This window comes from Psammomys obesus, unplaced genomic scaffold, assembly GCF_907164565.1.
Source record: "Psammomys obesus unplaced genomic scaffold, mPsaObe1.curated_primary_1811, whole genome shotgun sequence".
Classification (NCBI taxonomy): domain Eukaryota; kingdom Metazoa; phylum Chordata; class Mammalia; order Rodentia; family Muridae; genus Psammomys; species Psammomys obesus.
In genome coordinates this window covers 15,682,194-15,709,006 of record NW_026585797.1, presented here as the reverse complement: position 1 = coordinate 15,709,006, position 26,813 = coordinate 15,682,194, and the positions used below count along the sequence as shown (strand labels likewise).

General features: G+C 39.9%; 1 protein-coding gene across 2 annotated transcripts in view; it reads left to right on the top strand.

Annotated features, from left to right (window-relative positions):
* Positions 1-26,813, top strand: part of Pex7 (peroxisomal biogenesis factor 7) — a 62,293-nt gene that overhangs the window by 9,854 nt on the left and 25,626 nt on the right. For both annotated transcript variants that reach the window (XM_055599468.1, XM_055599469.1), the window contains 5 exons: positions 5,267-5,344; positions 5,708-5,816; positions 13,078-13,184; positions 14,346-14,459; positions 17,449-17,504. In XM_055599468.1, the coding sequence (XP_055455443.1) occupies positions 5,267-5,344; positions 5,708-5,816; positions 13,078-13,184; positions 14,346-14,459; positions 17,449-17,504 (464 nt within the window). The remainder of the gene's footprint in view (positions 1-5,266; positions 5,345-5,707; positions 5,817-13,077; positions 13,185-14,345; positions 14,460-17,448; positions 17,505-26,813) is intronic.

Below are 26,813 nucleotides of genomic sequence, written 5' to 3'. Positions count from 1 at the left end.
ACAGTCTGAGCGTAAGAAAAAATGAATCAAAGCACTGAACATGTTCACACACGTGGCACACAGTCATATGTGTATTTCTTGTACATGAAATTGTGATAATCAGAAGACAGTCACCAATGTTAAAGATTAATAGGATTGCCAACTCCTTTTTCCCCCGAAGATTAATGAGGAATCATGGAGTGCCTCTTCTTTTTGGAGCAAATAAAAAGTTGATTAGAAAATTCCTCAGTAGAATTCTGTCGACTGTATGCAGAAGGAATAACAGCAAAGTGGCATTTAGTGGCATCGAATGAATAACGACTCTGGGAGAGCGTCATCTGCAGAGCTAAAACCGTTAATCCAAGATTGAAACATTTTCCCAAACAACCTAGGATCAGAAGCTGTGAGCCTCCTGATTGAGTAGGAAGCTATAACAGTTGAGCCGAATCTGATATACACCTCCAGGTCTAACTTCCAGTTTCAAGGAAATAGGAAAAGTGAGGGAGTGCCATGAGAAATGGTCACATCCAGCTTGTGGGGCCTTGTGCAGCATGAACAGCTTCATTCCTTCAGCAGGTAGACGTCATGGGAAGGTGGGGAGAAAAGAAGTGGGAAGGGCCATGTCATCCTAGCCTAGACTCAGCAGTCGTAACTTTAACCATAAATGATACTTCTGTGACCGTCAGAGAATTACAGATATATACTCCTAGATGCTGAGAGGGAGCCACTGTTAATCTTGTTAGGGATGAATACGACCTTGTTGCTGATGTTAAAAGAAAGTCCTTAGCTGCCGAAATACTTCGGAGTGAAATGATCTGATAGTAAAATTTTCTAGCCAACAGTCAGTCAGTCAGTCAATAACAGGAATGGTGAAACAAGATGAACAAAATGATGGTCTAAAGGTTGACAGCTGTGGAATACTCTGTACCTTTATATATACTTTCAAATGTCCATAGTGAAAAAGAGTTAAAATTTATTCTACAGTAAAAGAAATATATAGCCCTTTTTAATCGCTTGATGATTAAAAATCACTGTCTCTTTCCTCTGCGTTCATCCAGGTAAGTGAAAATTCTGGGCAAGTTGACTATTTTTAATTAAGTAGACCAACTTATAAAAGGGCACTGCTTTAGAGTAGATTATCATGGGCTCTTTGGGAGCTGGCTTCTGTTATAAAATATATCCTCTCAAACTGGTTTTGATGAAGTACAGCTTTGGTAATGTGGCGCAAAATACTGCCAGTGTTTTTTATTTGTTTTTCCTCTCTTATTTTTCCAATTAATTTTATTCAGTGCTGAGCAATTTTATAATGATGGGCCTTTATAAAGTACCCTGCTTTTAAAACTTAAAGTCAGATCCTGCGTATCACTTTCTTTGTTTATATTTAATTTGACTGTTTGCTATGTCCATTCTTCAAGTGATATTGGGTTGGGGGGGCTAGAAACAGAAGGAATAGATGAGCCCTCAAAACCAAGATGTGCTTTCTATTGAGGTTGTTATGCATTCTAAGAGCTTTCCTTAGCTCTGCTAAGTGTGAGATCCTGTGCTTGTCCCAGTTTAGGAATGAGCAGGACTACAGGACCTTGTCTTCTGGCATCCTCGCTTGCTCTGGAGAGAGGCCATGGCAAGGGCTAAGAGTGGACACAGTACTGAAGTGGAGCCCTCTTGTCTGGGAAGGAGCAGGATGAGCTTTCCTTAGTCTGAGGGAGAACAGGAATACAGAATTAGGCAGAAAAGTCAAAGCAGCAGTGTGAGAGGCAAAGCAAAGAATACCAGGAAGGCAAGAATGGAGGCATGGGCCTAGAACAGTTGGCATTTGGCCAGGGAGTGAAGATCAGCGGGAAGGCATTGTTGATTTCCTGTGTTGTTAGGAAATATTTCATACATATAAAATATAAGTAAAATATAAAAATGGTGCATTGGACACTTGAGTATTTACTATGTAGCTTAAGAAATAGAGCAGAACTCATGTTCTCGGAGTCCCCTGATTACCTCTTTATAATCCTTTTTTCTTTTTTTGTCTTTCTTATCAGAAGCAACCACTTTCTTCAGTTTTCTGATTATACTTTCTTTACTTACTTATGTATGCGCTCCAAAGCCATGCATAGTTTTACATGATTTTGACCTTTGGGCAATACAAATCATCATGGATGAGTCTCAAATAATGCTGAATGAAGCTGAAAAGCCGCAGAAGCTACATAATGTCGAAAGGCTTTGGACAGGGCAGTGACATTAATCTGTACTTATAAATATGCTTTTATGAAGGCTGGATAAAGGCTACACTGTATAGAAACAAGCAGGGGCAGATGGAGAGGGTAGGCAGAGGGTTGCTGTGCTAATGACAGTAGCTAATGACTGATGACAGCAGCGTCAGAGGAATCATAGCAGACCGTAGGCATGGCCCTGTTAAGATGTTCCCTGTCTTAATTCTTGCCTCTCGGTGTTCCTGGGGGAGAGCATGCTTGTCCTTGCTTCAAGTCTTTCCCGCAGTCTCTCTCCAAAGGCTAGTGTTTTATAATGCTCAGGTCTCTGCTGGGTAGCTTCTTCCATGTTCATTGTGCTGACAAATAACTGGCTGCCCTTGTTAGGTCTTGTTACTCTGCTTTACTTTTCTTTATAGTTGTTAGAAAATGACAGTTCTATATATTTATAGGTTCTATATATTTATATATTTATTGCTACTGAAGTGTAAGGTTGATGAAGGCTGGTCTTGTCTAGCATTCCAATTGTCTCACCTTAATGCCCTCACTAAGTAGTTAGTTAGTGTCTGTTGATAAGATGAATGAATTGACTTGATGTTAGTTCTGTGGAGCCCAGATTTCTCTTTTCAGCTGAACCCCAAGCTGTGAACTGTTTTTAGAACCTGAGGTTACACACACACACACACACACACACCCCTCTCTTTGAGATTGTTCTCTCCAGCCCAGGTTGACTTTAAACTCATGATATCTCTGTCTCTAACTCTTGAGTACTAGGTTCATAGGCATGCACTACCATACCCGGTCTTGTTTATCTTTTTGGTACTATCTCTGGTCACTGACTCGCCTCTGCTTTTTAAGCCTACTAACATTTCAGCTAGTTTTGCAGGAACCTGATTTTCTGAGCATCAAGCCAACTGTCCCATCATAGTGGTTTTTTTTTTTTTTGTTTTGTTTTGTTTTTTTACTTATGTCTGTTTTGAATTTAAAGTTAATTTAATTTTTTGCATCTGGGGGTGTGCATGTATATATGAGTTCACATCAGAGTGAGCACGTGTGCACTAGAAGCCAGCAGACAGTCTCCAGTGTCATGCAAGCACTGTCTACCTTACCTGTTGTTGTTGTTGTTGTTAGTTGTTTTCTTCTTGCATGCGCATTGGCAGTGGGAGTGGGGAACTGGGGTGGAGTGTGAGCCATCAGGATATTTTGTTAATACAATTTGTTTGTTTGGAATTTGAGGTGTGGTCTCATTTTGTAGCCTGGGCTAACCTTGAACTCACTATACCCACCAAGCTGGCCTCTTGCTTCTGCCCCCAAGAGCTGGGATTATAGATGTGTGTCATCACACTGAGCATATGCAACATTTTAAGAAATAAAAATGCAAAAAGCCCTTGATGAACAAACATAAAATGTTTCAGTCATTTACTTTAATAATTTACACCCACCAGTTTTACTGCAGTATAGTTAACAAATGAAAATTTATATCTTAACATGTATAGCAGGGTTTCAGGCTTTACCAACTGAGTGCCCTAAGTTATGATTCCCACAATAATGTTAATTCACTCAGTCGTCACTTACTATAGTTAGCATTTTATGTGTGTGGAGAGCACTTAAGATCAAGTTCTTTAACATCTGCCTTTATTAACTGTAGTTAAAGTGTTGTGTTCATATCTCTAAAATGTATTGATTTTATCACTGAACATCTGTACCATTCTACCTCTACCCTCCCTGCTTCTAGCTACCACTCTTCTAAGTTTGACTTCTTGGGATTCCATGTCTGTCTTAGTTACACCATGACCCAAGGTAACACATAAAAAGAAAGCTTTTAATTGGGGCTTGCTTGGTTGGTCCATTGTCATGGTGGGGAACATGGCAGCATGCAGGCAGACACTGGAGCAGTAGCTGAGGGCTACAGCTTGGTCTGTGGGCAAAGAGAGAGCGCTGGCATGGCCCTTTGAAACCTCGAAGCCCACACCTAGTGACACATTTCTCCCAACAAAGTCGCACTTCCTAATCCTTCTAATCATTTCTAACAGTTCCACTCCCTGGTAAATAAGCACTCAAATATATGAGCCCATGGGGGCCATTCTTACTCAAACCACCACTATGTCTTAAGTGAGAAAACATCAAAATGTTAAATAAAGTCCAGATCAGTATTACTGATGTTTCCCTGCAGCCTCTTCACATCAAACTCCACACACAGTTCCTGCACATATGTAAGAGCTAAAGTTTAAGACTGAGAATAGCCTGCTAATAATGCTCAGTGATAAGCCCAGGTGGTATGTGTCGACCACTTTCAGAGGACAATTCGGCACTTATGTCATTGAATGCAAGTCACAGTAAGGATGTTCATTATTTACTGCAAAAGTGGTAGAATGCAAAGTGTAAGCTTTCAGAAGGCCTGTTGGAGCTGGTGTGCTGAGACAAAGGGGTGTGCAGTGGGGAAGCACTGTTGCATAGCCAGAGCTGCCTGCTGGGAAGTCGGGAAAGTCCCCTGGATGCTGCAAGCTTTTTTCTAGGGAAGGCCAGGTGGGGATAGTAACTGAATTGTAATGCTTTCTGATGAACACCAAGGAAGCAAGCTCTGTGTGTGTGTGTGTGTATGTGTTTCTGGTTTTGGTTTTTCGTTTTTTGAGACAGGGTTTCTTTGTGTAGCCTTGGCTGTCTGGACTCAACTTGAAAACCAAGCTGTCCTTGAACTCACAGAGGTCTGCCTCCTGAGTGCTAGGATTATAGGTGCGCCACCACTCCCAGCTGGAAGCAGGCTTTTAAAGATGACTGTCTGCTTTGACATTTCTTTGTGGTGCTGTAAGAAATGATAAGTTGGTAGGCTTGAATGTGTATAACTTGTCTCAGTGAAGGAGGTTTGGAGATTGTAGACTTGTATCAAAGCAGAATGGAGTCAGTCTCGTAGGAGTGCCTGTGGGAGAATGGGCAGGATGGCCTCTCTTGTCATTCAGACATCATGTAGGAATGGATAGTTTTAGTAGAGCTAGTTGCTGTAGCAGGTTGGCTCTGTTATAAAGAAATAAAATACAATGTTTAGCTTGATGCTATTTTGCTTTCTAAATGTTGAGAACTTATTGTTTTAGGTGTACAGTGTTGATTGGAGCCAAACCAGAGGTGAACAACTGGTAGTGTCTGGCTCATGGGATCAGACTGTCAAAGTGGTACGTACTATTCATTGAAAAACAGTTTTCTACCAGCTTCCATTGAAATTTTTTATTTTCTAAAATATTCTGTATGTTAAAATGTGATCAGTTATCTTTTCAGTAGTATATATTAAAATGCTTATCAGAATTTTAAAAGTTAGTTTGGCTACAACCTAATAATTATATTAGAAGTGGTTATTTTGGTTCCTTAAAGAGTATCTTATGTAAAAATAAAAGCCTTTGAAATAGACATCTTATATGTGTATATAAATGTGTCTGTTTTTCAGGTCATGGTTACCCATGTAGTGCTGTGTAATATATATACATGTACACATGTGTATTTACCTTTCTTGAGTAATTGCTCTGCTCATTTATTTTCAGTGGGATCCAACTGTTGGAAATTCTCTGTGTACCTTTCGAGGCCACGGGAGTGTCATTTACAGCACAATCTGGTCTCCCCACATCCCTGGATGTTTTGCTTCAGCCTCAGGTAGATTTGGGATTTCAGGGAGCCTTGCTTGTAGTGAAGGGTGGCCTGTTTTTTTTTTTTTATCATTAGGTGGCGCTGTGTACTCTAGATTCAAAGAAAATGTACCCATTTTGTGCTCTTAGGATATTTGATTTTTCCTAAATTTGCTGAGAATTGAGTTCCAGATTGTGTTTCTGTGAATACAAACCTTTAACAATAAATGTCAGTTTGTTGGTATGGACAAATTTGTGATTCATAATGTCATACATATTTAAAAATATATTTGAAGGAAGAGGTTTGCCTTTATTTTTGCCTTTATTTTGTTGAACCTATGAGACACAGATAGGCTTTTCAATGACTAGATTGAGTTTGGAGTTGAGATACATGGCTTGGTGAAAATTGTGATTTGGCTTACAGTTGGTTAACCAAAGCCATTTCAGTTAACCAGAGCACCCTGGGAAGACAGAAGAGAGCTGCAGCCCCAAATGACTCACAGACAGGTTTTGTAAATAAAGTTTTATTGGAACTTAGCCACATCAGTTCATTTACATATCATCTGTGGCTGCTTTTTATACAGTCCTAGCAAAATTAAGTAGTTGTTACAACAATCTGATAGCTCTCAAAGCGAAACATTGACTTCTGGCCTTTTATAGGAAATGTTTGTTGATGCATGGATCCTTGAAGAGAGAATTAGAAGCTCCTCTGCACAGGGAATTGTTCAGAGGGGAGAAGGCAGTAGCTAGAGAAGGAGGTAATGAGCTCCTAGCATTGTAGCCCCTTTTTTAATAATTCGCAGACATAGGCAGCAGCTGGGTAGAGCCAGTGTTACGTTTTTGCCAATGAATTCTGTCAGTGCCCTGAGCTGCTGAGTTCAATGAAATGGCTCTCATGGAAGGAAAATTCACAGAGATCTTTTGCTAGTTTCTTATATTTTAATTCTGAAAATTAAGAACTATCCATTTCCCACAAATTCTTGAATTGTTTCATTGAAGACAACTGAAAACCTTCAGGTAATTTAAATACAAACAAATGCCTATTTAGATTATGTAAATTTTGAGATTCTAATACTAAGTAATGGTAATGTCTATGTATGAAAGTATCATTAATTTAAGAAATGCTTTTTTCCTTGATAAAAATTACCATTTTTCTTTTCGGATATGAAGCGTACTACACTGTGACAGCGTATGAAAATTATCTGTAAAATTTCTAAGCTTTAATCCTAGCTTTCTTGAAAGTCTGTGGTTGGAATTAAATCTTTTCCAAAACATCAAGTCCTTTGTAATGAGTCTAGTAGTACATCTTTTTTCTAGCTCCATTTCCTTTCCCTTTTTGCAGTTCTGGGGTTGACCATGCATCACAATTACTAGTCCAGCCATCTGCCATTAAGCTAGATGTCTAGCCCCCAACCCCCAAGACAGGGTTTCAGGGAACCCCAGCAGGACCCTAACTCAGCAGGACCCTTACTCCTGACCCCTCTTCTTCCAGTGCCAGGTTTTATGTAGTGCTGAGGGTCAAACTCAGGATTTCCTGTGCGATGAGCCACATACTTCGCTCTTTAATGTTTTTTTTGGGGGGGGTGCTGAATGTGGATTTGCATCTTTCAGAAGGCTTGGCGTATGCCATGTAAATGGTAGCAATAGTAACACACTTGATTTGAAATGAACTGTAAAGCCATAATACAGCTTGATTTCAATTTCATGTAAATGTTACAGGCTTCAGCTTGCTCAGAAACAATCTGTAAGCTAAGCACGGGTCGTTTTAATGATTAGAGTTTTACAATTGCCGAAAAGTCCTAACATAGATGGAGTTAAAACTCTTGGAAGGACGCAGTTTGGAGTGAAATTGTCATAGTTTCCCTCTAAGGAAGGACTGTCGTTGGCCTTTGGCTCTGTGGCTTTAGAGGGGTCATTTCAAACCCTGAATGAATCAATGACACAGACCACATGTACCTTAAAATGAGCTGAACCCTGCCTCCCTTCCATTAAAGCTGAGATATTAATTTGTAACATTTAAAATATGGATTAAATTTAACAATCATAATTCATATATATATATATATATAAAATATCAACAAGTAAAACTTCTGAATTACTAACAAGTTTTTAAAAATTCTTTGTACCTTATTATATGTAAACTTGTTTATTGTTGTTAAAGTTCTAATGTGTGCATGTGTGGAGATGGACATGTGTTTGTGTGTGTGTGTCTGTGTGTGTCTGTGTCTGTAGTCTAGATTTAAACTCACTCTAACCCTGAGTTACACCCTCAGCCAATTCTTTTTAATAATCAATCCCGTTCCTCCTTTTTGTGTTGTTTGGGAATAAACCGATACAGGTGCACATATTTAAACACCTGTGTCACATGTGGATAAGCCCTGTATTTGAGCTGAGTCATCTTTACCTCGTCATTTCCATTGACCTTTGTATAGTCTTGATTATCTAACACTGACTGTGGATATTGTGTGATACTGAATAGTAAAAAAAGTAATGTATACTCATAGCACTTAATTTTTTAACCCGCACATTGTAAATGAATAGTATATAAAAAGCATTTTTAATCTACAGGCCATTTGACTATCTGTATAATTATATCACCTCGTATGTTAGAAATACACCTAGTGATCATACAGGCCAAGATTCTTTAGTTAAAGGAGTTTTTCATTTCATCTTAGCCAAAAGGCAGAGAAGCAACTTTTAAAAGTTTTTTAAAAAAAGGGTTCAAGCTACCTTAAGGCAGATAATAATTCATTTGCTGCCATGAGGGCAGTGTCTGGAATAGATCTGGCTATGTGAGCAGGCCGCTTCTGTTCTATGTGGTGTTAGTACCAGGTGATGGCAGGATGGTAGCGGCTTCAGTCCCTGTGTTGGTTTACCAAAAATGTTTGCCACTTTGTGAAATATTCCTTCATGCTAATTTTCAATTTTTAGCCTATTAATAAATTTGAGAAGACTTAAAAGTATCAAAAGGAGCCAGGCAGAGTGGTGCTCACCTGTAATCCCAGCACTCGGAGAAGCAGAGGCAGGTACATTTCTGTGAGTTCGAGGCCAGCCTAGTCTACAAAGTGAGTCTAGGATTAGTCAAGGCTACACAGAGAAACAAATGTACAAAATTATCAAAAGGATTTGTGGTACAGGTATGGTAATAAAAATCTGCTAAGCAGTTAAGCCAACTGGCTTAACTGCTTAGCAGATTTTCTTTGCTTATCTTGAGTGTATTGTGTGTATGTGTGTGTGAAAGAGAGAGAGGCAGAGGTAGAGAGAGACAGAGAGGCAGAGACAGATATTTTTAAGTTACCAAGAGTCTTACTATGTGGCCCAAACTAGCCTTCGGCTTGCAGACTGTCTATCTCAGCCTTCTAGTGTTGGGATTATATGGGTGTGCTGCCAAATGTGAGTTCTTGTCTTCTTTTTATGTATTTTCTGTAGCATCTGTGTATTGTTTTATAGCTGAATGCCTTTCAAGGCTGAAGACTAAAATTCTCTGATTATTATTATGCAATATATGCAAGTCTCATTTATCAGAATTTTAAAAACATTTGTAAGGTTTGTTTTGATTTTTGAGACACTGTCAGCTAGTTCATAAGATAGCAATTGAATGTGTACTGCTGCTGGGCATTGGAGATTCAATGATGATGAAAACAGCTAAGAAAGAAAGAGGAGGAGGGTAGGAGAAAAGAAGGCGGAGGAGGAGCCTGGCATCCAGTTTCACTTGCTCACTTTCACATGGCTGTCTTTGACTGGCTGTTTAACCGGCTGTCTCCCCATTACTTCTGAAAAGGTGGTGACAGTGAACACGTCACGAGGTTGTGATGATGTTCCAGCTAATGCGCATCCGACTTAGACACTGCCTGTCTGGGTGCGGGGAGAACCCTCAGATGAGGCCTCAGTTGATGATGGGGTATGCAGTGACAGCATTACCTGAAGAGTCACATTAACCTTTGTTGTTCGTGATGCTGCCGTTGAACAGTGCTCATCAGGATCACTGGGGGAGCTTAGACAACATCGGAGTTCTGCGTCGTCTTAGTCCTTCCTTGGGGAGGAGTGAGTTTAGATTTTTGAACCATTTTCCTTTTGGTTCATGGATTGTATTGTGGTGTTAGCCATTTGCTTTGTCTTCTGGCTCAGAGATAAAGCCTTGCTAAAACAAAGCAAAATCTCATAAACTCACCTCAATGACAAAGCTTATGGCAAGGAAACCCGAAGTGATAAACACTATGTTTTAGCGGGAAGGCGAATGCTTCCATGATGAGCAGTCGTGATGCGTTCTCATATCTTGAATCTGTGCCACACAAATAGACCATTCAAGGGTGCAAATTGGCATGTTTGAAGATAGCATATAAAAGTACAGCATTTAGGATTTGGGAGACGGCTCAGAGGGTAAGAGCGCTTGTCGTCCAAGCGTGTGGCTCTGAGTTCCAGTTCCCAGTACTCGTGTGAAAAACCAGGATTGACTGAGCAGGGCCATAGCCCCAGCATTGGGGGAGTGGGGACATGTGTGCTTGAGAGTGTATGTCCAGCCTACCGAGCAAAAATAGCAGCATTTGCTTCAGTGAGGGACATTGTCTTAAGCATTAAGTCACAGAGAGATGGAAGAAGATACCTGGTACCCTGCCTTGGCCTCCACGTGGGCATGTGCTGTGCATACCTGCACATTAGTGTGCACATACACACATCACATGCACACAGATCCTATACACACATCACATAACACAAACGCCACACCGCACACACACTACACATACACACATCACACACATCCATCTCACACGCACGTCACACCACGCTCTGTATTGGGGGAGTAGTCATCTTCACAGGTATGGCATATTTGTAAATGCAGGAATTTGTTGTCATTAGTTAAGTCAGTGCCCGTAAGGGAAGAATTGAGAAGCTTGTGTCTCAGAGCAGAGTTCTTGAAGGACATTATGTTTTGTGTGGTTTGTAATAGTTATTTTAGCACAGAATCCGTGTTTGTAAACTATGTGTAACAGAGAGGAAGAATATGTGCATTATTTACATAAACTTTCTTTTGAATGACGAAAACTAAATTATTGTTATTACAGACCCCATATAATTGCATAAGGCATAGCCTGGCCTGAAAGTGTGGGTTCCAGCCAGTTGCTAGATAAGCCTTATTCTACTGAAAAAAAAAGTCATATTACAGCTGACAGGCATCTGGTATTTCAATTCAATTAATTTATTTGGGGCCCAACGTGCTTTTTTGTTGCTCAGTACACTTCATACCACGCTTTTAGGCTGTTGGCAGCCTCTCACAACTTCCCCATACTTCCTGTGTGTAACGGCACTTCCCTTCTGCTGGGTCTGCTGGCAGTGCAGGCCTGCAGTGTGGAGGATGCTGGGGAGTCAGGTGGGCCTCTGGCACCACCAAAACATCCTCATAAATGCCTGCATGACACTGAAAGGCCAACTGTCTGGATACCGTTTAAAAAGCCAACCAAAGGGGCATTGGGAGGGGGTGGGGGGGCTACAGCTGGGATACAAGTAAGTAAATAAACTGTAGTTAATTAATTAATTAATTAATTAAGAAATTTTAAAAAGCCAACCAAACAGCAGCAACAACAGCAGTATATATCCTGTGCCCAGAAGAGTTGGGCGTCTCATTACACTGGCTAGGAGGTCCCTTTCTTACCCAGAAGCACAGTGAGGAGGATGGAGTATACGATGTACAACAGTGGTGGCTATCAGAGGTCCGGTTCCTGAACTGCCGAAAGGATGACCTAAAAACCATGGTTTTTAAAGGGGGAGGCAGCTGAATATGACAGAGTCAGATACTGTGTCAGAGGAATAGAGGAGCCATTACACAGCCTTTGGTGCACTATAGGACATTGTGTCACCTTAAGCCTGCAACTTGGTAGTTTTCATTGCATGCCTTTGTAACCAGCACTAGAAATAGAATTGCATCAGAGGACCCTTACTTTTTGCAAGGCTCTGCTCCTCTCCTCCCCTTCTGCCCCTCTCCTCCCCTTCTGCCCCCAGGGAGACCATACGTGCCTTCTAATGACAGATACTGTTTAATATACCCTCTAATGCCTCCTTTCCATGTGCTATTTTAAGTCACATGTTTCTGTGCCTGCAAGCAATAGAACTAGAGCTATCCTGGGTCTTTGTGAGACTTGACGAAAGCGTGCCTTAGAATGGGAGTAATGCTCAGGGCACACGTCTCTCTTTCTTACCTGGACTTAGCCCTGCTTCACACTTCGCAGTTTGACTCCCTAGCCCAGCTTTCTCTGTGTGGTGAGGTGTGTGGTTACCAGACCTCCAGATGTTATGCCTGGTAAATTGTTTTCCTTTTTTTTTAAGCAAAACATCTGAACACTCACCTTTGCTGCCAGCTAAGGCCTGAGTCTTTCTAGAGCTGTAGGTCATTTCAGAGTCACTTGGTACAGATGGCATATGCTTTTCCTGGAAGAAGGGTGTGGCTTCAGACCAGACACTGGGCACCAAACTCTGGAAGAGGCCACCCGAGATTGTTTCATCCTGACTGTTGAGATCCTGAAACAAATTCTACTGGTGGAGATTATTTTTAGAGCCATTGAAGATTTCTGAGGCTCTCTCATGTACCAGAATCTTCCCATTTGATACAGTTAGATTTATTCTTTCATCCCTACCATTCCTAGATCCCCAAATAGTACTTACTTTGATCTACCAATGTGACTATACATTTTAAAAATGCCAACCTTATTTTAACAATGCAAGATATCTTTATAATTATTTTCTTTATTGTGAGACAGAGTTTCTCTGTGTAGCCCTGGCTGACCTGGAACTCTGTAGACCAGGCTGGCCTCTTAACTCAGACATCTGCCTGCCTTTGCCTTCCACACCCAACTATTCTTTATAATTTTTGAGCTTTTTTCCAAGGAGAAAAATTTCCTCTAGTTTCCCCACTAAAATGTAGCAAATATAAAGCCCAGAAGGAGGAGCGGGAGGCATGATTTGGTATACAATGTGTGCTTTTCATGCTTGAGGCCTTGAGCTCTCTCTTTTAGCACCAATGCAGACAAGAAACATACGCCTAAGGGCGAAAATGCCTCCATTTTGGTATCTCATTGTGAGGGTCAGATTTTTCTCGTTGGTGTAAAAGCACTATCATGGTTGTACTCTTTGTTGCTCCTCCCTGTGAGTAGTCCTTACACATTTGATGGCTTAAAAATATGTCAGGGTGTCTATCCTGACTGTGATGCATTTCCGCTTGACTTGCCCCAAGCTTGCTCTGGCACTGAGCACCCAGGAGAGGTGTTGGAGTTGACCAAGTATTCCTTTTCCTTCAGGTGATCAGACTCTGCGGATTTGGGATGTGAAGACCACGGGAGTCCGAATTGTGATTCCAGCACATCAGGCAGAAATCCTGAGCTGTGACTGGTGTAAATACAACGAGGTACAATGTGTCTGACTGTTAGCACCCCCCCCCTTATCTGTCCTGTGGATGTGTACCATTAAGTTAAATTCACTTGTAGTGAGTAAGTGACTGAACCTAAGTACTCCTAAAACAGGCAAAATAAGGACTAGACAGTTTAGTCTTAAAAGTTCAACCGTGCAGCCTTTCTTGTTTGTTTTGGGAAACTGCTTTACAATTTATATAATTTGTATGTGTGTAATTGCTCTTAACTCTGCTACTCCATATATTTGCCTTAATTTCTTTTTCATGTGACTGGTCAGGCTGTTGAACTGTTTATAACTCAATTTTCAATTTGACAGTCCATCAATTTTTAGAATTTTGTTTTAGTTTCCTTTTTAAGCCAAAATTTTCATGCTTCTGTAAGATGGTAATGCCCATGTGAAACTTCTTATAAAGCTTCAGTTAAAATATCTGAGCATAAGAATTAAAAGTAGGAATGTAGGAATGGGTTAAATGTGTTAGTAGTCTGTCTGTATGCCTCAGCAGGCTTTTTGGCTGAAAACTAAAAATATCTACCTTGTTTTCTTTTCCCTAGCTTTAAATTAACTTGTGAAAGTTAAAACATTACTGTATTGGCATAATTCATTAAATAAAAAGAAAGAAAATGTGTATGTGCACGCATGTGCATGTGTGTTTGCACGTGTGTGTGTGTGTGTGTGTGTGTGTGTGTGTGTGTGTGTGTTTACTGAGGCGTGGACTCAGATGCATTCATGCTTGGTAAGCAAGCACTCTATCACTGAGCTCTATACATTCCCAGTCCAGCATCCTGCCCTTTAATGCCTGGTAAGACCTCGGAGCATATTTTAAAAGAATTCTTACATGTTTACTACTATTTGAAAAGGTAAGTTAGAAAACACACAATGCTGTTCGAGACGTTGCCTTTTCCCTTGTGTGCAGTGTTCTGTCATATACAGTAAACATTTAGTTTTTTTCCTCTTGAGTTATATATTTTTGTTTTGGGTATGAAATGACTATTTTGGTTCCTCTCTATGCTTACTATAAAGCTTTAAAAATAGATCCTGGGTATATATATCTAATTACAAAAATGTGTTATTGTTTCTAGTGGAAAATCTTAATACTATTTAATTGCAAAGATGTCATAGTTTTGTTTTGTTTCTTTTCTTTTGGATTGGATTTCAGAACTTGGTGGTAACAGGAGCAGTTGACTGTAGTTTGAGAGGCTGGGACCTAAGAAATGTGCGACAACCTGTATTTGAACTTCTTGGCCACACATATGCTATTAGGAGGGTGAAAGTAAGTTTTATTATATTATTATTATTTGATCCACTTCAAATCCTGATCACAGCTTCCTCTCTTGTCTCCTCCCGGTCCCACTCTCCCTCCTTCTTTCCCCCATCCCTGTCCCCTAATCCTCAGAAAGGAGGGACTAGCCCCCTAGCTCTCTTCTCTTAGCAACTGATTCCAGACTATCCGGTCTCTTCATCTCTTCAGGATTGCCTGTATCTTCTTCCTCTATGGCCTGGCAAGAAAAGCAAGTTTTTAATCTTTATCTTTCCCACATAGAACAAAGATATAAACATCAGTATAATCAGCAAGTGTAAAGGTATTAAGGACTGATGTTTTGTAGTGCTGCGATTAAGCCTGGGCATTGAACATGCATGGCAAGTTTGGACCACTGAGCTACACCCTTGGCTCTTGTTTTTCTGAGACAGGGTCATCTAGGCCAGAAGACTTCAAAATTATCCTGCCTTAACTTCCCAAGTGGTGGTACTATTGATTCTTTCTTATGTGAGTTTTTGTTGCCCAATTCAGGATGAAATTAGAAGCTAATATTAGGTTATACATTTGAATAAGCAGGGGTGATGTAAAGATACACCACTTGATGTTAAAGAAAAACAATTTTTCCATCCCATTGTTATCCACCTGACTATTCTCTTAACATCTGTAGCTGTATTAGTTTATAGTTAGGGTTTATATGTTTCATAATGCCCATTCAGTGAGAACATGTTTTTGATGATATAGAGAGACAGTAATTTATTTCTCTGACATGATGACATATATAAAAGCTCACAATTGTGTGGAATGTAGAAAGTTTTAAGTCAGTGAACAGAAGATGAGCTAACGCGCTAACACTGCCTCCATTAGGTTTATTCCATTGTCGGGGAACGTAAGTTAGTTCCTTAGCCTCTGTGTCAGGTGAGTCTGCTGTGTTACTATAAGAAACTCCTTACTGAGATGCATCTCCTGATTTTCAGTTCTTTACATCAAGAGCTACGAAATACTTTACTGAATTTTTTCCAATATGATAGTCATGCATTATCCCTATTTTAAATATTTCAGTCACCATTAAATTACTCAGTATAATTTTAGATATTGTGTACTAATGTACTATGTAGTAGCATTTAATTTTTTCTTTAAGGTTTTTATTTATCTATTTTTTATGAATTTCTACATGGATATAAAGTATTTTGATCGTGTCTTCTCTTCCTCCAACTTCACCAAGGCACCTGGCACAGCCCCTTCATGTCCTCTTTTCCTTTTGTCTTTTTGTTTTATACCCCACTGAGCCCAGTTCGAGATGGCTCATGCACATGGGTGTAGAACCATCCAGTGGAGCCTGAGCATCCGACCAGAGGAAACTGGCTCTCCCTCCCCACAGCCATTAACTGCCAATAGCTCTCAGTTACAGGTGGGTCACCTGAGCCCTCAGCCATGGGTGCTGCCATGTTCTCTGTCCTGACCTGGGGCAGGTCTCTCGCAGGCAACCCTGGCTGTGTGAGTTCATGAGTGCAGCAGCCGTCGTGTTCAGAGCACACCTTTCCACAGCAGTGCGCCCAGCTCCAGCTCTTGGGTCTGTATCCCACCTTCCTGTGTCCCTGAGCAATCCATAGCCCTCCCTTCTCCTCACTCAGTTGTTAGCGTCTGTGACAGCCACCGTCTACTACAGAAATAAAAATAAGCTTTTTATGTTTTAATAATGGTCTTGTATGGACAGGCTTTATTAGTAGAAAGATTTTTTTTTTTCTAGGAACAAATTAAGGCAGTGTAGTAAAAGTATTTTCCAATCTTCGTAAAGTACTGTTCAGGTATGGTTATGGGGCTGGGGATGTGATGGGGCTGTGAGAGTGCCTGCTTAGCACGGAGGCCTGGCTTTGATCCCCGTTTTCACATGGAACTTGGCAGGGTGGTATGTGCCTAATTCCCAGCTCTTGGACAGTAGAAGCAGGAGGATCAGGAGTTGAGGTGATCTTCAGGAAGCTTGAGGCTCACTGAGACTACATGAGACCCTTTTCTACCTATGATTAAACTCAGTAACAGAGCACTTTCCCAGAATGCATGAGGCTTTGGCTTCAATCTCTAGGGCCACACGCTAAATATAAATAAGTCAAATCAAACACACAAAGTGCTAATAAGACAAGCACTCATCAAATACAACTGTAAAAAGTCAGTCAGTTTATCGTCGCTGCTGCTGCTGCTGGATACACTGGTTACATTTCTTGCCACTAAGACAAAAAAACCTGACAGAAGTGACTTAAGGAAAATGGACGTAGTTCAGTTTCATGGCGGTGAGGCAGGTGGTATGGACTAGCTTGGTGTGAGTTAGGTGGAGCCTGCCAGTTTCTTCACGTTGCCGGGACTGGCTACAAGTAAACCAGCACATAGTCCATGTCTGTGTGAGGCCTCATGTCTAAAAGATCACACAGCCTCTCCGAATGGTCCCACCAACTCAGCATCAGCTCTTCCAGTGCATGAACCTGCAAGGGACATTTCACATTTAAATGAGACGTTGCACTTAAATTTTCATTTTTATCCTTGGTATCATTTTCATAGCTATGTTATATGAATAAAATTAAAGTATTATAAAATTTATATTTAAAATTTAAGTGATTATTTTGTTGAGTGTTTGCCAGTCAGATGTATTTCTGTAATTGTCAAATTCTATAATTGTCGTCTTATCTATACACTACCACACAGTTTAATTCATTATATTTATGAAGTCATGCTTAGGTAGCTAGTAAGAATTTGTAGTTAATTTTTTCAAAATAGCAACATTTAGGAATACATGTTATAAATCATCTCTGCAGAGCTTGAGGGGTTTTTTCTGGAGAATGTAAAAATAAAAGATTTTGCTATAAATGGATACTTGAAGGTCAAAATACGTATGTGAGGCCCAGGAAGGCAGAACTGTAGGTAATGGTCCTGGGGAAGGCTCGGCGGTCCTGTTTATGGAGTGAGCGCTGGAGTGGCAGCCTGTGATCACACTTGACTTTCTCTCCTGCAGTTCTCACCGTTTCATGCTTCAGTGCTGGCCTCGTGTTCCTATGACTTCACTGTAAGGTACAGAGATTTTTTTTTTAAATACCTTTTGTGTGTAACACCAAGTAGCATTTTTATCTATGAAACTTCTCTGAGACTCAGTGGATTGTGTAACTAATATCATGTACCCTCCTCGCCTTTTCCTCTTCTTCCCTCCTGACTGGTAACTCCGGAAGCCACACACACCCTGTTGGCCTCTGTGCTTTACCGTCTGTCCCGGTTTGTGTGTTGGCACTAAGCATTGAGCTTAGATCACTTTACTGCACTAACACCAGAGCTCTTCTCCCTCTCCTCCTTAGACAGTGTTGGAGCTGGCGGAATTTCTGTGACTTACGCTGTATAATGTGTCCTTCTGTGAGACAGACTGAGGGATGCCTGGGGAGGAGGTCCATGCCTCTAACCCGCTTTTCGGGATGAACTGGGGAATAGTAGCCTTCCGCTGTGGCCAGGTCGCAGGTGGGGTGGTGTGCGGCGGTCATGGCATTTTGTTTCCTTTTGTTTATTGGTCTCATGTACCATCTCCCTGTGAACTCCATGTACCGCTGAGGACGGCTTTTCGCTCCTGATCCTCTTACTTCTACCTCACTGATCCTGGGATTGAAGGCATGTACCACAATATCCAGCCGCACTTTGTTTTTAAAATAATGTATATATGGTAGTAAGGAGTGATTGCAGAATTTTTAGTTTGTAGTGATACTGGAGTTTTTACAAGACAGCACCAATGGACAAGAAAAAAAAAAAAACCTTGTTTTTTGCTTGCCATCCACCCCAACCATTTCCAGACTGGTACTGTGGAGCTACAGGTTAACTGCTGACAGTTAAGATTGTGTGTGTGTATCTTAAAGTCCATGACTTTACTGATACTCCAGCCTACAAGAATGAATACACTAAGTGGAGATGAGTGTGAAGAAAGCTGAGCAGAAGGACACTGTCTTCAGTGGAAGAAAGGTGTACTGCACCAAAAGCAGGAAGGGACCCCATATTATAAGGAAAGGATGGCTGGATATGTGTGATGTTGCTGTCGGGCAGAGAAGGGTGTAAAGGAGACTCAGTATCTCCTCTGTCTCAGGTCATCACTTTTGTGATTCAAGGGATTTCCAGAGTTTTCTAGGTCTGAAACTGGTTACCTTCAGCAACTGAGACTGCTTATTGCTGACCTTGTTACTACCTATTACATTGAAACTGAAAATGTATGTTGTTGTTTTTTAGTATGTAAAATGCAAGTTTTGTGTTATATTTAAGTATGTGTACATCATCTCTAATGGGAGCTTTAAGTCTTTTATTTGTATGGATCACATTTGAGTAAGTCATCAGATTTTTAAAACTAGCATGTAATCTCATGTTGTTGACTATCTGTTGTTTATTTTTGTGTGTTAAGATTTGTCATTACATTTATTTATTCATATGTGTGAGGAGGTTAGAGGACAGCTTGGGTTTCCCAGGAAGACCCAGGGGTCAAGCTCAGGTCACGTCATTCGGCTCTGCAGCAAGGATCTTTCCCTGCTGAGCCATTTCAGCAGCCCTCTCTTGTTGTAAGTTACTTAATAAAGCATAAGTTAAGTAAAAGCTGCAGGTTTTATAAAAAATGGTTGAACTCCTTTAGCTTATAAGCAATATGCTTCATAAAGTTATGCCTTGACTTATGTTGGTTTTGCTTAAGATTTATTATTGTATGAAAGCAGTGTGTCTTCAGCAGAAACTGTAATTTGTATTTTGATCTTTTCTTGAGCTAGCAGTATGGTTCAATACTATTCTTAAAAAAAATTAAATGAAAAGTTAACTTAAGTAGCAATTTTTTAATTAAAATTTTCTTAAAATAGAATTACATTTTTCTTTTCCCCTCTTTTCTTGAACCTTTCCCATGTCACCTCAAATTGTTGGCCTCTTTTTCTTTGATTATTATTGTTACCTATACATATATGCATAGACATATACAGTCTGCTGAATCCGTCTAGCATGGCTATGAGTATATAGTTTTAGGACTGACCACTTTGCTGTCTTCTTCCAATGTTGGTCAGCGGGAGAGAGCCATAGTGTCTGGGTCCCTGTGACGTCCACAAGAAATAGATACAACAATGTGTTATGAAGCTAGGAGTTAGCGGGATTCGTAATGATAAATATATTTGGTGGGTGCTTGAGACAGGATTTCTCTGTGTAGCCCTGGCTATCATGTAACTTGCTCTGTAGAACAGGCTAGCCTCGAACTCAGAGTTCTGCCTGCCTCTGCCTCCTGAGTGCTGGGATTAAAGACCATCTCCCAGTGATAAATACATTTTAAACATGTAATATTTTTAGTTTGTGATGGGTTTACCCTGATATAACCCCATCATGATGCAATGATTTTTTCTAATTTCACTCAAGATAGTACTAAGTCTACAATGTTTCATAGTAGGGCTGGTGGGATGGCTGAGCAAGTAAAGATTGCCACCAAACCTGATGACCTGAGTTTTATTTCTGGGACCTATATAGGGGAATGAGAGAACCAACTCTTACAAGTTATCCTTTGACCTTTTCTTATAAGCCATCCCCAACAAATAAATGTAATGAAAAATGCTTTTGTTGTTGTTGTTTGTTTGTTTCTCTGTGTAGCTTTGGCTGTCCTGGACTCACTTTATAGACCAGGCTGGCCTTGAACTCACAGAAATCCATCTGCCTTTGCCTCCCAGAGTGCTGGGATTACAGGCATGCAGGCTAAAAATTGTTTCATAGTGCATTCTTGTGTTTCTGTGAATTTTATCATTGATGTCAACATGTTATCTTTTCCTATTATACTCTCTGCTAGGCTAGTTCTTTATCCTGCTAAGCCATGTTTGCTGTGCTAGCAATGTATAAGCATGATTTGAGTTTTAGGTGATTGGTTTTTGTTGTTGTTGTTTCATACCAAGGTTATCCGCCATTTCATAAATAAAATCAGTAAGTGGGCGGTCTGTGTGGCAACCTAGAAAAAAATCCATCCAGTTATTAGAATGAGCAACATGTTGTCTTCTACGTTGTAGCAAATATATCTCCAGTAGTAACAGATAGAATTTTCATAGTTGATAAAGCTAAAATGACTGTTTTAGCCTCAGAGTTAACAGTTCAGGTTCTTGATATTTTAATATGTATTCTAACCTTTAAAATATTTTTATACATAGCCTTTAGCAGTAATCAATCAAGCCAAAAGTTAATTTTTAGGATATATATTTTTTGGCAAGAAAAATATGCTAAGAATTTAGTGCTACTGATAGCAAACTGTGCTTTCATGTTCTACATGATGTCTCTCTTAACCTAGCTGCATCAATGCTTCAAGCCTATTCAGTTACAACGTCGTATAGATACTGTGATGACTTGAATGAGAAGAGCTCCCGAGGCTAATATGTTCCATATTATACTTGGCCCCAAGTTGATAGAACTTTTTGGGAAGGATTAAGAGGTGTGGTCTTATTGGAGGAGATATGTCATTGCAGGCAGAGTTGAGGTTTTAAAACCCTTTCCACTCCCAGTGAGCTCAGTGTTTCCTCTCTGTAGATCAAGATGTAAGCTTCTGGCTATTGCTGGAGTGCCATGCCTGCCTACCCAATGCCAGAGTAGTCATTCCTCCAACCCTCTGGAATTGTAAGCCCCAAATTTTGAAATATGTGGCTGAATGAATGTGTAGTTACCTAATTTTGTGTTAAGTATCTTATTTATTTTGTTGTTAAGTTTTCCTGTTGATGTGATGAAATACCTGACAAGATCCAACTTCAGGGAAGAAAGTTAACTCTTGTCTGACAGCTAGAGGGAGTACAGTGTAGTGTGGCAGCGGGGAAGGCAAGGCAGTTGTCCGATTGTGTCTGCTCATAGCCAGGACGAAGAGACAGGACAAGACGTTCCGGAGGCTAAGAAACCTTCAGGCCCGCCCTAGCTAGCCTCTTTCTCTAGTGACATCCCACTTCAAGGCCTGCCTCGTGCTGGGGCCCAAGTGTTCAAACACATGAGTCTAAAGGACAGTTTACTTTCAAACCACAGCAAGTGGGAAAAATAAAAAGGAAGGTTGGTGAGTAGAAGTAGGTTTAAGCCTGTCAGTTTTGTTGGTATAGTAAGAGATATGTAGTCACAAATACAGGCAGAGAATAATTGAAAACATAGTTTTACAGTTATTAGGGCTTGGCATATACTTGGGGGCCCTCATAATGGAGGCAGGCCATCTACTAGACATATAAACTTGAGCAAGTTACCTGAAGACTGTGTGGCTCAGATTGCACATATGTAAAGTGGAGATGATGGAGCGTGCAGCATGAGATCGCTGTGATAACCTAGTAAGCTAACATACACTAGTGCTGACACACCAAGTACTATTGCAGGGCTTCATTATTGTCAGCCTTAATGGCAGAGGTAGTGGTAACAGAGGACCATCTGTCTTTGGACTTAAAGCCCATTTCAGCTCTAATCTTCAAGGGCAAAGTAGTCATTTTTATTTTAGAGCAAGAAAAAACAGTCAACCTATACTTGGCCTTTCGTTGCTCTCTTCCTTTTCAAGTAGGGAGAGGTAAACCTAGGTTGTAGGAAGATACAAAGAACCAGTCCGATCCCTCCACATCCCCTATTCTTTGGAGAAACTTGGGAACACTGTCTGGGTTAGACATCTCCTAATGCAACGAATATGTGGCCCTCTGAGTAAGTTGACTAGAGGCGGAAGGCTGCCTCCTTCCTTTGCTAGCCATGGGTTAAAGGAAATGGTACCTCCTGTGGAGGAATGTTTCGAGAGTTCAGTGGGGTAGTGCCCATAATGTTCTTGGCACATAAAAGTGTGTAAAAATAGCCGATGTTCTAAAATAGATGCTAATAGTAATAAGTTTCCTGGTTTAAACGTTAAGTACCTCAGGGAGACTTGAGGTGTTAATCATTCATGCTTCGCCCAGCATTACGTTAATAAGATAATTATATTGCTCAAAGCCACTGAGGAGCCGTGTGAGGAGGAATTTTTATTGCACTGTGAAGGTGAGGAGGAATGAACCTAGCAATGTAATGCAGTGGTCACCGTGCAACTGGGAATATGGGCAACGTGTTATTCAGGTCCACGCTAAGTGCCTATGTCTGCTTCATACTATTTAAATTTGTCCTCTGAATTACTATAGATTATGAACATTTTTTTATGAAGACAACATGATATAATAGAAGAAGAACGTTTACAATCCAAGATTTTTCTATACATAGTATATATATATACTTAGTATATACATAGTATATGCTTAGTAATATTTATTACATAGTTAGTATTTGGTATATTTAAACTACATACTCGTATAATGTATAACTATTTAATTGATTTATATTTAATATTCTATGCTATCCATCTCCCTTAGCCTTTCTTTCCTCCATAATTTTTTATGACTGTATGTGTAATTAAATAGAAGCTGTTCATATCATATCTGGCACATATCCAGTAAATTGTAGTTTTCATAAAAATTTTATACTTATGTTGTACCCACTTCACTATAAACGTGTTGTCTAATATTTATGATTAAAGTTTATAAAACCTAGCAAAATCACAGACACCAGGGCACAATTCCGGAAATTCATTTTTAAGTGACTTAGCAAAATTATACACACATTCACACACATACAAATAGCTAAGCAAATATGCTAAATTTTTAATAGTTGGTGAACTAGAAGAATGACGTGTTATTCATTATATCAGTCCTTGAGCTTTTGTGTGGATCGATAATTTTCAAAATAAAAACACTTGTGAAAAAAGTACAGTATTCACTCATGTTAGATATGATACTAAAATGTTTCTTACTAATGCTGTTTAATAGTGTGATGTGATATTTAATTTGAAGCAAGATAAGGATCATTTATTTCATTGCAAAGCAGGAGACTGATCTTTAATTGGATTGTACTAACTTGGAATCTGGATGAAATGCATTGCTAAAAAATACCTTTTACCGTCGCCACGCTCCCTCATGGGACAGGTCTGCTGTGCCTGATGAGCTTTTGATCCTTGTGCTTAGCAGAGATTTCCACAGGCCGATACTTCTTCTTCCCCTTCCCCTAAAAAAAGGTCAGCCAAAGTAAACAGATAGTATAGCTGAATGTGTACTCTGTCTCACAAACGTTTCATTTCAACTTTACCTAGCCCCTTACCCACAAAAAAGGTCAGTGAAAGTAAACAGATAAGAAGTGTGGCTGATTGTTGATCTTAGAGCCTGTGCTGTTGGTTTTCTGTTCAGGAAGTTGTCTTCTGTGCCAGTGAGTTCAAAGCTCTTCCCTACTTTTTCTTCTAACAGATTTAGTGTGTCTGGTTTTATGTTGAGGTCTTTGACCCACTTGGACTTTAGTTTTGTGTAGGGTGATAATATGGATCTATTTGCATTTTTCTACATGGAGACATCCAGTTAGAGCAGCACCATTTGTTGAAGACACTGTCTTTTTTCCATTGTATGGTTTTGGCTTCTTTGTCAAAAATCAAGTATACATAGGTGTGTGGGATTCTTTCTGGGTCTTCGGTTTAATTCCATTGATCCACCATTCTGTTTCTATGCCAGTACCATGCAGTTTTTGTTACTGTTGTTGCTCTGTAGTACAACTTTAGATCAGGAATGGAGATACCTCCAGAAGATCTGTTGTTGATCTGTAGCAATTAAGGGTTTTTTGTTTTTCCATATGAAATTAAGAATTTTTCTTTCAAGGTCTGTAAAGAATTGTGTTGGTATTTTGATGGAAATTGTGTTGAATCTGTAGATTGCTTTTGGCAGGGTGGCCATTTTCACTATGTTAATCTTACCAATCCATGAGCATGGGAGATCTTTCCATCTTCTGATATCTTCTTCAATTTCTTTCTTCAGACACTTGAATTTTTTTTCAAACAGGTCTTTCACTTGCTTGGTTAGAGTCACACCATGGTACTTTATGTTATTAGTGGCTATTGTGAAGGGTATAGTTTCCCTAATTTCTTTCTGAGTCCTTTTGTCTTTCATATACAGGAGGGCTACTGATTTTTTTTTTTTTTTTTTTATAAATGGGACCCCTCATGAAACTGAAAAGTTTCTGTAATGCAAAGAACACTATCATCAGAATAAAAAGACAGCCTACAGACTGGGAAAGGATCTTCACCAACCCTGTATCTAATAGAGGGCTAATATCCAGAATATATAAAGATCTAAAAAGCAACAAACCAAGTAATCCAATTAAACAATGGGGTACAGAGCTAAGCAGAGAATTCTCAATAGAGGAATATAGAATGGCAGAGAAACACTTAAATGCTCAACATCCTTAGTCATCAGGGAAATGCAAATTAAAATGACCCTGAGATTTTACCTTACACGCATCAGAATGGCTAAGATTAAAAACTCAAGTCACAATACATACTGTGGAGAGGATGTAAAAGGGGAACCCTCCTCCATTGCTGGTGGGAGTGTAAACTTGTACAACCACTTTGGAATTCAATCTGGTGCTTTCTCAGACAATTAGAAATAGTGCTTCCTCAAGATCCAGCTATACCACTCCTGGGCATGTATCCAAAATATGCTCAAGTATACAACAAGGACATGTGCTCAACCATGTTCATAGCAGCTTTATTCGTAATAGCCAGAACCTGGAAGCAACCCAGATGTCCCTCAGCTGAGGAATAGATACAGAAATTGTGTTAAATTTACACAATGGAATACTACTCAGCAATTAGAAACAAGAAAATCATGAAATTTTCAGGCAAATGGTGGGGACTAAAAAAGATCATCCTGAGTGAGGTAGCCCAGAAGGAGAAAGACACACATGGTATATACTCACTTACAAGTGGATATTAGACATATAATATAGGATAAACATACTAAAATCTGTACAACTAAAGAAGCTAATCAAGAAGGAGGACCCTGGGTAAGATGCTCAATCTTCATTCAGAAAAGCAAACAGGATGAACATCGGAAGAGGAAGAAAACAGGGAACAGGACAGGAGCCTACCACAGAGGGCTTCTGAAAGACTCTACCCAGTAGGGTATCAAAGCAGATGCTGAGACTTCATAGCCAAATTTTGGGCAGAGTACAGGGAATCTTATGAAAGAAGAGGGAGATAGAAAGACCTGGAGGGGACAGGAGCTCCACAAGGAGAGCAACAGAACCAAAATATCTGGGCTCAGGGGTCTTTTCTGAGACTGATACTCCAACCAAGGATCATGCATAGAGATAACATAGAACCCCTGCACGAATGTAGCCCATGGCAGCTTAGTGTCCAAGGGAGTTCCCTAGTAATGGGAACCGGGACCGTCTCTGACATGAACTCAGTGGCTGGTTCTTTGATCACCTTCCCCTGAAAGGGGAGCAGACTTACCAGGCCACAGAAGAGGACAATGCAGCCAGTCCTGATGAGACCTGATAGGCTAGGGTCAGAGGGAAGGGGAGGATGACTTCCCCTATCAGTGGACTTGAGGAGGGACACAGGAGGAGATGAGGAAGGGGGCTAAAGCTGGTATACAAAATGAATAAACTGTAATTAATAAAAAATTAATTTAAAAAAATTGCGGCTGAGTTGTAGCCACGTAGCTTTTCATGCCTGTCTTTTACGACAGTTGCTAATTCCTCTCAGGTTTCATCATGTGACTAATGTTAATTGTTAACCTTTTCAAGTCCTGTGACTGAATTAATAAAATAACCAAAGATGTGTCTAAATGCTGCACTTTTGCAATATGTTAAACATCAAATCTCTGTCAGCTAAGGACATTGTTCTGTGTTGCAGCACGGTTTGATAGAGTTCTCTGATATTAGGAGGGTATCTCAATGTAATTGTCTTTGGCTTTCTTTTTAAGAAGAATAGTTGTTTACTTTTTCAAGGACTCCTTAGTATTAAATGTATTTTGTGTTTACAAAGCATATTGTTTGATTCTAGGATAGGACTTGTGTATTTTACTGTTTGTCTATAACAAATTGGGATATTCTAAATAAATGTTTACAAATGTAAGTGAATTTAAATTAGATGGAAAATTATGACAACTTTGGTCATTCTGACTATAAAAGCTCAAAAACATGACTTCACTTCAGTTATGTTTGAAGTAGTCCTCAAGAAAACTGAACTTAATTGAATGGGGAAATGTGTTTAAGGAGAAATTGGGCTGATTTTGAGCAGAGCAGTCCAGAGTACAGTACAATAGCAGTTGTCCTGGTATTACCATCTATAAGCCAGTCCCGGGTAGATCTTTCAGTTTGCTCTACAGCTGCAAAGCAACTGTGAACCGCTTTAAGCTGCCAGTGTAAACCAAGGATGTGTAAACCCTGTGTCAGTTATTGCTGTATCAGAGAGAGCTTTTCATGAGGAGAACGGTAGTTTTGTAACTTAAATAACAAGTAAAGATCAAAATAAGTTCCTACAAAGTGAGAGAG